This window comes from Nothobranchius furzeri, chromosome 4, assembly GCF_043380555.1.
Source record: "Nothobranchius furzeri strain GRZ-AD chromosome 4, NfurGRZ-RIMD1, whole genome shotgun sequence".
Classification (NCBI taxonomy): Eukaryota; Metazoa; Chordata; class Actinopteri; order Cyprinodontiformes; family Nothobranchiidae; genus Nothobranchius; species Nothobranchius furzeri.
The window spans coordinates 46,090,209-46,102,772 of record NC_091744.1 but is presented as its reverse complement, the minus strand read 5'-3'; the positions used below and the strand labels follow the sequence as shown (position 1 = coordinate 46,102,772).

Genomic DNA, 12,564 nt, shown 5'->3' with positions numbered 1-12,564 from the left:
TCACAATAGTGAAAATGAAAATTATCCACTGGTTATTATTTTACATTATTATTATTATTATTATTATTATTATTATTATTATTATTACCTTTTTTCCTCAAATGAATGAAAAGGGCAAAACTAGAGACTTTCACAATTATTTTCTTGCCTTTAACATGAAAGGATAAAAATTTTACCATGTTTCTTTGGAATGTTCATGTTTCACAGTGGTTCTTTTGTATAACATAAATGGAAAAGGTTGTACAATTCAACATTTAGAAGTAGAATAATTTAATGTGTTATTATAAAGTGATGTTGGAGACCTAAACCGATCGCTGAGGCCCAAAACGCACCACAAACACGCTCAAAAATAAACAGAATGTTCATTAAAAAAACAATAAACTGAACACTTTAGTCATTTTAACAGATGTTTTATTCTGCTTTCATTCATTTATTCTTGTTTAACTTTTCAGTATCAAAAGTTCAGTTGTTGCTCAGTTCAGTTTTTTAGTTTGACTCATAATAAATGTCTTTAAAGCTCAGGATGGTGTAAAGCAGACACATTTTACTGTCCTGTAAATGAGGAGTAGGGGAACATCCTGTTTTTAGGCAGAAGGACGAGGTCCGGGTGGGAAAGAGGGGAGAAGAAGGTGCGGTAGATGAACGTAGGCGTGGAGAGTGGATGGTTCCACGTCAGTGGGTTGCTCTCGCACTGTGCTGCTGACGTCCACGGAGACCAAAATAGAGAGATGTCCTGTGAAGCTCGACATGCTGATGCTCGTCTGCAGATAAGACTGACAGCTGTGGCTGACAGAGAGCTGAGAGTTTGCTTCACTTCAGGTGTTTGTTGGTAAACTTTTGTGAAGGACTCAGAGCCGGTGCTGCTTTTGAGATTTCTCTCTAAATTAAAGTGACAGATATTAAACAAATATGCTGGTTTTGACCATGCAAACAGAAGTCTCCAGTGCTGTGATTTACCTTTCACTTCTCAACAGTGAAAATCGTGCTGCTGATTGTCTTTCAAATTGAATTTGTAGTCTGGGTTATTTAGCGCTGCTAAAAACTCTCACATGCAATAAAGCTTAAGGGCAAGGACTTTTTACGGGTGCAGAGTAACTGTTTAGGGCTTTTAATTTGAGCAACACTGCCCCCAAGTGGAGATATTGAGCTCCGGAGCAACTCCTGCACACAAGCACAAAACCACAAAGATTTTATTAGTGAATGACTAGATGAGTAATATTTTTACAGAGAAGTGCTCTGCTGTAACTCAGTAATGCACACAAGCTGGATGGATGCATGTGAGAGCACCACCTCCACTCTGGAAACAGGGTCTCACCTTCAGAGAGCTGCAGGTGTTAACGGAACTGTCTCCTAGTACTAGGGTTAGGGTTCAGGATGATTGTTCAGCAGACTCTAGATTATTTTTTACCATACGTATGCAGGGAGCTGAAACGTTTCTACTTTGATTCGCTCAGGAATAAATGAAAATAAAAATAAGGAAATAATTTTTGTTGACTTGCTTTATGATCGTGTCCTTTAATGAGGTCTGTGGAGTACTTTCGTTTCTCTGTATGTCTTGCACATGTGGTAGAAATGACAATAAATGACTTTGACTTTGACTTGACTACTGTGGGGTAATGGGATAATGGGGTGTACATCCAGAGTGAGATATTGGTTCTCTTGGACTCCACCAGGGTAACCACACACTACAGATAGAATGTCTTTGGTTTAGATTGCATCACTGCCTTTTCACCATCAAGCCTGGACCTCCTGGTTGGTGACGTGCTTCGGTCCCATGTAGATGACTTCAAGGATCTCATGCTCTTATTTATCTTTGAGCGTCCTCCAAGGGCACACTCTTGGAAAGAGGTTGGAGAGATGTTCCTTCACATCAAAAGGGCCCAGGGGTTCATAGCAATGACTGTACAACTAATGGACAAACCCTCTGCACCATCACCCATAGGTGTCTGAAGAGCTATATTGAAGCCCAGTGGGTGGTTAGGGTTAGGGTTAACTCCAGCTTAAGATTAAAAGCTTTGTTCTGAGAACTCTTTTAATAAAGTTTTGGAGCGCTCTTGCCTCTCAAATGAGAAACCTCCCAGGCGTGTGACTCATTCTGCTGTCTCCCTCTCTGTCTCCCCCTGTAGGTTGATGGGATTCTGTGTTTGGCCGACATCCTGACTGATGAGAGCAGCGTGGAAGCGGCCAGAGCCGAGGCAGCGGCTGTTGTGGCCCAGATCACTTCACCTCACCACACGTCCACACAGCATCTCGCCAGCTTCCTGGAGAGCATGCATGACATAGTCACCGCCCTCATCAGTGAGTGATTCCAACGTAACCTTTAACCCAACTGAGCTCAAAGAGGAATATATAAATAGACAAGGATTTAATTCTAGAGAAAACAAATCCAATCCAAATGCTTGATTTTCTTTGAGTGCTTGAAATCTTTGTAAACTCATGTGGTATTGTTCAAGATTTTAAGACTGTCTGACTATATTTGTACTGTTCTTGCACTGTGTGTGAATCATTACCACCCGAAGGTGCTGGAAAATCTAGAAAACTCACCTTGAAAGGATTGTTTCATGGCTGACTTGTGTGGGACCTCTCTTCAGTAACTGCTGTGATTGTTGTAGAGCTATGCGAGAGCGCCTCCTGTGGTGAAGTGTTTCTCCTGGCCTCGGCAGCCTTGGCCAACATCACTTTCTTTGATAGCATGGCCTGTGAGATTCTGCTGCAGCTGAACGCTATCCACATCCTGCTGCAGGCCTGCATCGACCGTCAGAGAGTCGACACGCCCTACTCAAAAGACCAGGTATGCAGTTCAGTTCGTCTGCAACTGAAGCCGAAATGAACTATACTAATTTAAAAGAAAAGTGCTGCGTACCGAGCTTTTATTTTGAGTAGTTTGATAAAAATGAGGACGAGGATTGTCTCCTGATCCACATGTGAGATGTTTCGATCACATTTCTGAAGGAGTGGATTCCTGTGAACCCAACTTTGTTTAACCCTCTGGAGCAAGGCGTTGCAGATTTGCAACAGTTAAAACCTACCTACCTACCTGGTTACTCCACATACATATTTCATGAGCATTTTTTAACTCAGAAGGACTTAGTTGTTCATCCTTTTATCAAAACTTATTTAGAGCCTGAGAGGGTTAATCTTGGTTATCTTTTGATGAAGATGTCTTTTTTCAGTCCTCCTGAAAAAGCTGGACCATCATCCTTTGCAACTTTTTCATATTTTTAAAATTACCTGTATTTGTTATAGCGCCTTCTAAAGTCCTTGAACCCCCAAGGTGCTTTGCAACACAATTCCAAGCCAGTTGCGCTAAAACAACACTTTACAAGGTTAATGAAAGGCCACCCAGCCCCTATTGCCCCCTGTGGCCTAAATATTACACTGGCAACTTCACAGTTGTCAGTCCGCTCTTTTGGACTTAGAAAAAAGCTGACATACCTGACGCTGCAGTCTGGCCCAGCATTTTTTCTGCATGCTTTAGATCGTGAACACTGTTGATTTGTTTAATTTATTGATGAATCACTCCTGTAGACACTAAGGAAGGCTGGGAGACGTTTCAGATGTTAGATTAAGGTGTTAAAAAGACGAACGGCTTAAAAGGCAGCTCTCATGGTCTGCCTGTGTAATCTTGGTCAGGCTGTACTGCAGAGACAATTTTCTTTTCTTCAGGACCAGGGGAAAAAATTCCATTTCATTTTTTGGGGGGACATGGAGAAAATGGCTGTCTCCTGCTGTTTTTCAACTTGCAGGATGGGCCTCCATTCTGTCTCCTGGCCGGGAACAGTTGTTAGAGCAGGCGGCTGGCTGTTCCTGTTTCCTGGGACAGCCAGGACTCGCGGTCGGCTCCGATGTGAGACTGTAGTCATGCTGGTCACTCGTAGATCTCTAATGGAGACCACAGAAACACTGCAGGTCGTTTAGTTGACTCTGCTTCACTTTTGAGTCGCTGAACAGCATTTTTCCCGCTAAAAGGTTTGCTGGTTGAACGGGGGAAAATTCTAGGCATTTACCATAACACCTCTTGGTCATTTGACATGGAGCCAGGACTGTCTATAATGGCAGACTTGCGTATGACTGACTGTGGTGGAACAGCGAAGCTCAATATTCTTGGCTAGCTTACCTATTTATGATTTTGTTACTAAGCAGGCTGGAGATGCCTTCACTTTGAAGACTCTCTTCTGCATTTTTCTTTCTAAAAATGCCTGGACAAACTCTTTTAGCTTCAGGTTAGCATGCAGTTAATGACCCGCTGATCTTTGACCGTGGCGCAAGAGCTGATGTAAAAGGCCACAGCACCCGGCAACTGCTTGTAATTTAACAGTCCCAGTCCATATTAGATCTAACAGGCATGACTACAGCCTCGCAAGGTGCAACTGGCTCCCGTGCAGGTGGGCTACCAGTCCCTGGAGCCCTTCTTAGCTTCTGGGGTTAGCTAAGTTAGCTAGTAGCTACATTGGTTCCTTTGTTCCAACTGTAACAGCCCCACCCTCAGCTCCTCCTCTTTTTCTATTTTTGGATTGTCTGGGCATGATGGAACGTGTGACACGGTCAAAATGGTGGTGGTGGGAACCTCCCACTTGGAAACAAAAGCCTATAATTCGAGCCCGTGGAAATTAAATGCCCAATATATATATGTCAACGATTTTGCCCCATGACCGAGCTCCATCCTATACATTTATGCAGGATGGCTTGCCAGGATCAGAATCAGAATAACTTTATTGTCAATGCCCCAGCATCCTGAAGCATAAAACTTTGTCTCCGCAGTACAACCTGACCAAGGTTAAACACACACACACATAGAACAAAACAGATACAGGCACACCACGAGAGCAGCCGTCAAGGCGCTCCTTAATAAAAGGATAGATGTTCATGTAGTCAGGCGAGGATTCTGAATTTGTCTTCTGTCTCATGTTCTGAGACCATTTATCTCAAGTTTAATTTAATAAAAAAAGCAATATCCATCAAAATAGAGTACATTAACAGAGGCGTGAGCTTTCAGCTGTATAAAACCTACAGAACAGGTGTTGAATGTGATCCTCAGACTGTTTCACATCAGTCCAAACCTTTAGAACCTTGGAGTAAAATTTGACATTGCGTTGGGTTTGGAAGCACATGTAAATGGAGTTTACTTTTTATTTGGCAAAAGTGAAACCATTCCTGACACAACATGATCTGGAGGCAGTAGCTGATTATTGTAACTCGGTTCTACATGGGATGAAGCAGGGCACCTTAGCAAGGTTACAACTTGTACAAAAGGCAGCTGCCACATTTCTAGTGGGTAAAAGGAAGTTTGACCATGTTACTCCGGTCCTGTCTGAACTGCAGTGGCTGCCTGATGAGTTTAGTTTGTTTTGAGATCTTTTATTGGTTTATAAATATCTGATTGGTTTAGCTCCAGCTTACTTGCAGTTTCTGTTACAGCAATGTACCCCAGTATGAGCACGTTGTTCAGAGAACCGTCTCCTGCTCTCTGTGCCCAGAACAAGACGTGAGGAGACAGGTCATTTTCTGTGGCAGGCCCTAAGCTTTGGAATTAGCTACCTATCTCTGTGAGGGCTTCTACTTCAATTTATATTATTCTGTTTTAAACCACTTTCATTGTGTACTAATTTCTTTTAATTCTGTTGTTCAGCCTCTTTTATTTCTTGTACAGCGCTTTGGTGTTACTTTGTACATGTAAAGCTACATATAAATAAAAGTTGAGTTGGGTAGAAATGTGATCAAAAGATCTTCCATATGGACCACAAAGACTCTCTGGAGGATGCAGCATCATGGGAATGATTTCTATGTGCATTTAAATTTGGAGTATTCAGTAGACTCATTAGATGAGAATCCAAACATCATACATATTAAAAAGACCTGTAGCTGTTTTTATACCCACTGAAAACATCACAAACATCCAACAAACAGACAGCAGAGCTGATTTTTGTTCTTTTTAAACAGAAAAGTAAACGTGTTACAAACGTGACCTGTTTGTCTCATAGTTGTTTTTTAAATCTCAGGTGGTGACGATTTTGGCAAACCTTTCTGTCTTAGAACCATGTGTTCCTGAAGTCCTGCAGGAACAAGGTAACTGTTCCATAACTACCATCAGTTATTTACTACTAAATGTACTAAACTGCTGCTGACTGTCACACACAATCTTGGCTTGTTTAACTTTTAAGCAAAACTCTCTACTGGAGCGGTTTCCCCCGTTTAAGAACTCATCTTGAATTTCCATTGAACTTCCTTGTTTCTCCTCTAGAGGGCAGCATCAGATAACGTCTGTAAAGAAGAATAGAAATCATTTCCTATTTCACTGTTAAACGATTTAGTCCAGCTTCTGTGGAAACAGACTCGTGTTTTCTCATCCCAGGTCCAATAACAGCAACAGTAGTTATTTCATTGTGTCATTATCATGAAACACGATTGTGGGACATGGTTTCGAGTGTTTTGAGTTCAGATCATTTAAAAAATCTGACTCATTTTATTTCCTTTTACAGGTCTTTGTGTCTGTTGATGCTTTTTGACCAAAAACGTTGACCTGTTTGTGATTTTGTTCAGTTTTTATGATGTTGTACTGCTGATGTTTTCATCTTTGATGTCATGCTGATCAGTATCAAACCAACACGTGTCTTTTATCAGGAGTAGAGAGACTATTGCTGCTTCTGGGAGAAAAGCCCTCCTCTCCAAATCCATCAGAGGGTGCCGCTTGTGAGCGAGTCCAGCAGAAGGCTGCTGTCACACTGGCCCGCCTGAGCCGAGACCCTGATGTGGCCCAAACAGCCATCCAGCTAAAAGGTGACATATTTTACACAGCTACTACTGATTCTTCAGTTAATGACACGCAGCATTGAGGCGTGAGAAATAAAAACAAAATCTGTGAAAATAAAACACACTAGAGACTTCAGTGAACAGCAGGTTGTGTATGCCCTTGCCTGTACTTCACTCTGACATTGGATTTTTGGATACTTGAACTTCTGTGGGCTGTACTAACTGTCTGTGTCATTTTGAGGAGAGGCGTTGAATCCACAGGCTGAAGAGGAGCTCCCATAGCTGGCACTGAGACAGTCCCGCCCCCTCTCCCTGCATTGCAGCATACGCTGCTCCATCCCCAGTTTTCCTATCAGCAGAATCTTCTGCGATTCCCTGATTTAACGTTTTACTGCTGTGTTCTGGCTGAATTTCCGGGTCTTCAGGTTATACCCATTGGAGAAGTTGTCTTGTTCTGTAATTTCTGAAGTTGTTTTCAGAAATTGCAGGTCTGTTGGAGTTAAATGTCCTCACTTTGATCGCTTTTTTTGTACTTTACATTTCGTGTCCCATCAAAGACAAAAAACAAGCAGTTTTTTTTCTATGATATATTTATTCATAAAACTTATTTTACATATTTGATTTTAACTAAAAACTAATGTCATTATTGCAAAAAGAAGAAACTCAGAATGAAGCATTTTGACTTCTTTTTCCTTGTTCTTTATCTGTGGAGCGTTCTCTTCTAACTAAGAAGAACAGACCAAGCCAAGATTAGCACAATATCACCACAGTCTTTATATCAGAATATTCTAGATTATTTTAGCAGAAACAAAATGATTTCTTGTAGCTTAAAAAAATGCTAATTGATTTTATATTTCCTTGAAAAAATCTGCTGTTGACTCAGTAACTTTCTTCACTGTTTTTACTTGTTTTTCGAAAGCTTGAACATTCAGAAAATGTAATGTATGGTGTGAAAAGTGTTTGACTGTTTAAATTGTGCTTAAGCAAACATAAGTATGTTATGGGACTGCAGTAGCTCAGGAGGTAGAGCGGGTTGTCCAGTAATCGGAAGGTTGCAGGTTCGATTTTAGCTCTGACCATAGAATTCTGCTGTTGTGTCCTTGGGCAAGACATTTAACTCACCCTGCCTGCTGGTGGTGGTCAGAGGGACCAGTAGCGCCAGTGTTAGGCAAGCCTCGCCTCTGTCAGTGTGCCCCAGGGCAGCTGTGGCTGCCTTATCAGCAGAATCTTCTGCAATTCCCTGATTTAACGTTTTACTGCTGTGTTCTGGCTGAATTTCCGGGGATAGCTCATCCCCACCAGTGTTGTGGGGAAGGTGCTATACAAATATGGACCATTTAACCGAACATAGGTATGTTATGACAGTGAAAGTTACTTTTAAAAGAAAAGACAATGAATTTTGTTTGTTCTATAATCTAAGGCCTCACTCATAAAGCTTGGGTCTGAACGTTGCATTTGCCCTTTGATGCATGAATTATGAAATCGTCAACCATGATTTTTTAAACAATTTTTTTCATTCATCTTTAGGTGTGAATGAAACAAATTTCATATTTACATATTTTTTGTAAAATTTAATTTACAAATAATTTATTACATGTCCACCTCAGTGGACAGTGTGCAATCTGAACATGAAAAATGTTGGCTTGACTTACTGAAGTACAGATGGAGGGGCTCAAATGCAATAAAGTCTTCAACAGCTGTGCTTAATAGCAAAAATAAATAAATAACAATTTTAAGTACCTGTCCACTGTAGTGACCATTATGCATCAAAGGGTTAGTCACTTTTATGGAAACTTTGTTTTGTATAGAAACAATATGTGACTGTAAAATGTACACTTGACCCCTGTGCACGTACATGCTGGAGATGGGGAAACTGGCAGTACAGCCAGCAGAATGGCAACTGGTTAAATCAGGCCACATTTTCAGATTTGTAGACCACACACACACACACACACACACACACACACACACACACACACACACACACACACACACTCGAGCACAGCCCCATACCCTCGTTTCAGATCTGAAAATAAAAATGAGAATCTGAACGAAAATATGTAGCAAAAAATCTGTTAGTTTTGTTGACAAAAAATATTTTATCTTTTGTTTATTTTTGTGACAAATTAATTTTTGCACATGCAAACTAAACAAAACCAAAAAAATAAACTCCTGTAATAAACAAATTTATAATGAATGATCGACATTTTCGTTGTCGAGTAAAAAACAACAGTAAAAAAGTAACAAAACCGTTCAAAAAATGGTACAGATGGGCGAAAATGAAAAAGGACCAATCAGCAGATGGAACAGGCGGGACAAAACCAATGACAGTCCAGAGCTGACAGCTGTTTGAACAAGCTACCGGTAACAATTGAACTATTTATTTCTTAAATGAGAAAGTGTCGGTTGGGAGGAAAAGCATAAAATGTGACAATATGAAAAGTGTTTGCTCGGTGCACATCCGGGGTTTCGCTGGTTTTAAAAGTGTTCTGGCGAGTGGGGCAGATGAGGTCAGGAGTGGGTTGCAGCAGCCGAACTGACCCCATGTTGCCACACTGGATGTTTTGTTTGGTTTTGTGGCGCTGTCACGACCAATAATATCAGCATTTGGTGTTCTAGAGGTATTTTTGTGTGGAAAAAACATTCAGGCGGCCCACCTAGGAAAATTCTTATAATTATACATGAAAACAATTATTAACTTTTTGCATTTTTAAAGTAATAGGGAGCCCAAGGTTCTTCCACTTCCCGTTGGCTCATGGGTCCCTGGAACAAAGAAGAATGGATGCAAGTCAGCGGGGCCATAAGAACTGTTTTCTATTCTGCTTTGCCTTATGCCCTGAATGACAAATGTATTAATTCAATTTAAATGAAAAGTAATTACGTGTGATTCGACTATGTCTGTCACTTTGAGATTTATTAGCTTGTAAAAATTCGTAATTAAAACAACTACGTCACAAATCTCTTCTCCCCAGCGTAGCTGCTACTCACCACATGACCAGATTTATGGTGGTTTTCTCCAGTTAATGCTCCTTCTGTCATCCTGAACAAAGAATTTGAAGCTCCCTAAACTAATCTTCTCTTCTTCTCGGCGTCATGTTCGTCTCATTTCTGTTACCTGTTTTTCACACAAAACCTAAAAAAAGTTTGCCTCTGTTCAAAATAAGCATTTTACCAGCATCAAACTGTGTCTTTAAAATCCACAGACATCATATGTTTAAATCTATGGCATATATCAGAAAATAACTCCTACCTTCCCATAGACTACATGTTACTTTAATGAGACAGGATTTCAAACAGTCAATGTGCATTTTTGTATTTTACAGTAATTGCCGTCAGTTATTTGAACAATCAGAGTTTAATTAATCCAAAGTGTGAAATGTGAATTTCTCATATTGTGTCACAGTTTCAAGGAGGTGTGGTTAGCACTTATCAGAGGCCTTCTGTTTATTTGTGACGGCACAGCTATTACCTCTAAAAAATATGCTTTTTTGTGCCTTCAGCTCACCCACAGGCACCTCGATTTCATTCTCAGTCAAATCAAGTTTTCTATATCTTTCACGTACCCATATAATACCTATAACAATACCACAGATCACATGGCTTATTTATATGCGGAGTATTCCTGAAATGCTTTACATTGACCATTTATAGCCAAAAATGGGTGTGATAGGAGGCGGGGTATGAGCCAGTGTGATTTATGAAGCAGCAATTGTGTGCATCTATATGAATTTATTTGCATAAACACATTTTTTACTCATCTAAAGTAAAATTTTACGAAGGATTCTGCACAACAATTTATAAATGAGGCCCTTGGTGAGTCAACATATTCCCATAGTGGAATAAACGAAACAAAGGTGTTACAATGAGATAAAAACAAACAATAATGACAGTCTGAGAGCAGTCAGAAGCTAGCTCATTGATCAGACATTATAATGAGTTCCTGAGGGTAAATAATGCGGTGTGGGTGGAGACTTTTAGTGACTTTTGCTGCTTGGAAGCAGCAGATGTTTCAAAAGGGGAACCAGGAACAAGACAGATACTTTACATCAAGTTTAAGAAGAAGATTTTTACCCATCAGGTTAAGTTCCTGTAATTTAAAGCAGAGAGGATTTTCATTTTGACCATCATTTGGAGATTGTTAAGTTTTACATCCTACTGCTCCATCAGGTGGAACCTGGTTCAACAGCTAAAACAGAAATCGGTGGTTTTCCTGTACTTTGTCAGAACCTGTGCCCAACATCAGGTACTTTGTTTTTGTTTTTGGTCTAGCTTCAAACATCCACACTGAACAAGACACTTTTTTTTTTTTTTACTTTCGAGACAGCAGTAGCTCGGGAAGTAGAGCGTGTTGTCTAGTAATTGGAGGGTTGTAGGACTGATCCCAGCTCTAGGCAGAGAATGCTGCTGTTGTGTCCTTGGGCAAGACACTTAACCCACCTTGCCTGCTGGTGGTGGTCAGAGGGACCGGTGGTGCTGGTGCTCATCACCCTCATCTCTGCCAGTGCGCTCTGGGGCAGCTGTGGCTACATCGTAGCTTATCACTACCAGTGTGTGAATGTGTGCATAGGTGAATGGCTGTTTGTGTTGTAAATGGCCTTGGGGGGTTCTAGGACTTAAGATGGTGCTATATCAAATACAGACCATTTACCATATTTCCAGCAATGTCCTACCTGCTGCCTTCTGTAAGAGGCTACAGATGCACAAATAGCCTTTAGCAGCACGTCCAGCTGCTACTGTGCTGTCTGCGTGGCTTTATTCCAGCCACATGATTGATCCAGCATGTAGCAACTCCTATTATCCTTGGCTGTTCATCTGTTCAAAATATCAAAGGTTTATACTGACCCGTTTTCATGTCTGTTGAGGAAAATTTATATGGATATGTAAACTGCTATTGTTTTATTGCCCAGCTCTGTGTCTACATTTGTCAACCGTCCTTGAACAAAACACCAGAAGTCAAACTGACAAAAAGAGTAGAGAAATCCCATAACCTACACACATCTGCCTCACCTCAAACAACATAAAACTCTTTGTGAAAGCTCTGAAGTCACATAAATATATCTTTAATAATCAATATTTTATTTTAAAATGCATTGCTGAGAAACGGTAACTCCTGGCCGATATTACAGAAAGGGTTTAAAACCCTCATTAAAAAGACTGCTTTACAGAAATACTCAATAAAAAAAGTGATTTTTAGATTGACAAATGGAACAAGCTTGTAACCGATTTTCACCTCTGTGGTCTTCAGCTGTTCCTCGTCTCATTGAACTGTGTCGCTCCCCTACTGAGAGAAATAACAGTGACTCTGTTCTGGTCGCCTGTCTGGTAGGTATAAAATACATCTCTCTCTGTGTGTGTGTGTGTGTGTGTGTGTGTGTGTGTGTGTGTGTGTGTGTGTGTGTGTATGTGTGTGTGTGTGTGTGTGTGTGTGTGTGTGTGTGTGTGTGTGTGTGTGTGTGTGTGTGTGTGTGTGTGTGTGTGTGTGTGTGTGTGTGTGTGTGTGTGTAAACCTCTCTTTGAATGAGCGTGTGTCCTGGAGAAAAAGAAACCATTCGAATAGCCCATTCAATTTAAACGTCTAACATATTACTTGTGTTCATTTTCTCTGACCGTAGACTTCCTCTGCAGCATAGTGAGTTTATTATTTGTTACACATACATGTAGAACATCAGAGCCCCAAGCCAAGGCCCAATGTAATTACTTCCACAGGGCGAGGATTTGAAAAATAATATTTGTCAGTTTTCTGAAAACAAGCTGACTAATATGACTGGTTCACAGAAGCTGAACGTTAAATAAATTCACGTGTGTGTTGTTACA

The 12,564-nt window shown here is 40.6% G+C and overlaps 1 protein-coding gene across 4 annotated transcripts in view; it reads left to right on the top strand.

The window, feature by feature from the left end:
- The window catches only part of LOC107373636 (INSC spindle orientation adaptor protein), a 122,631-nt gene that overhangs the window by 106,880 nt on the left and 3,187 nt on the right, over positions 1-12,564 (top strand). For all 4 annotated transcript variants that reach the window (XM_054737500.2, XM_070550202.1, XM_070550200.1 and 1 more), the window contains 5 exons: positions 2,127-2,298; positions 2,613-2,791; positions 6,000-6,066; positions 6,622-6,777; positions 11,996-12,072. In XM_054737500.2, coding sequence (XP_054593475.1) covers positions 2,127-2,298; positions 2,613-2,791; positions 6,000-6,066; positions 6,622-6,777; positions 11,996-12,072 — 651 coding nt within the window. The remainder of the gene's footprint in view (positions 1-2,126; positions 2,299-2,612; positions 2,792-5,999; positions 6,067-6,621; positions 6,778-11,995; positions 12,073-12,564) is intronic.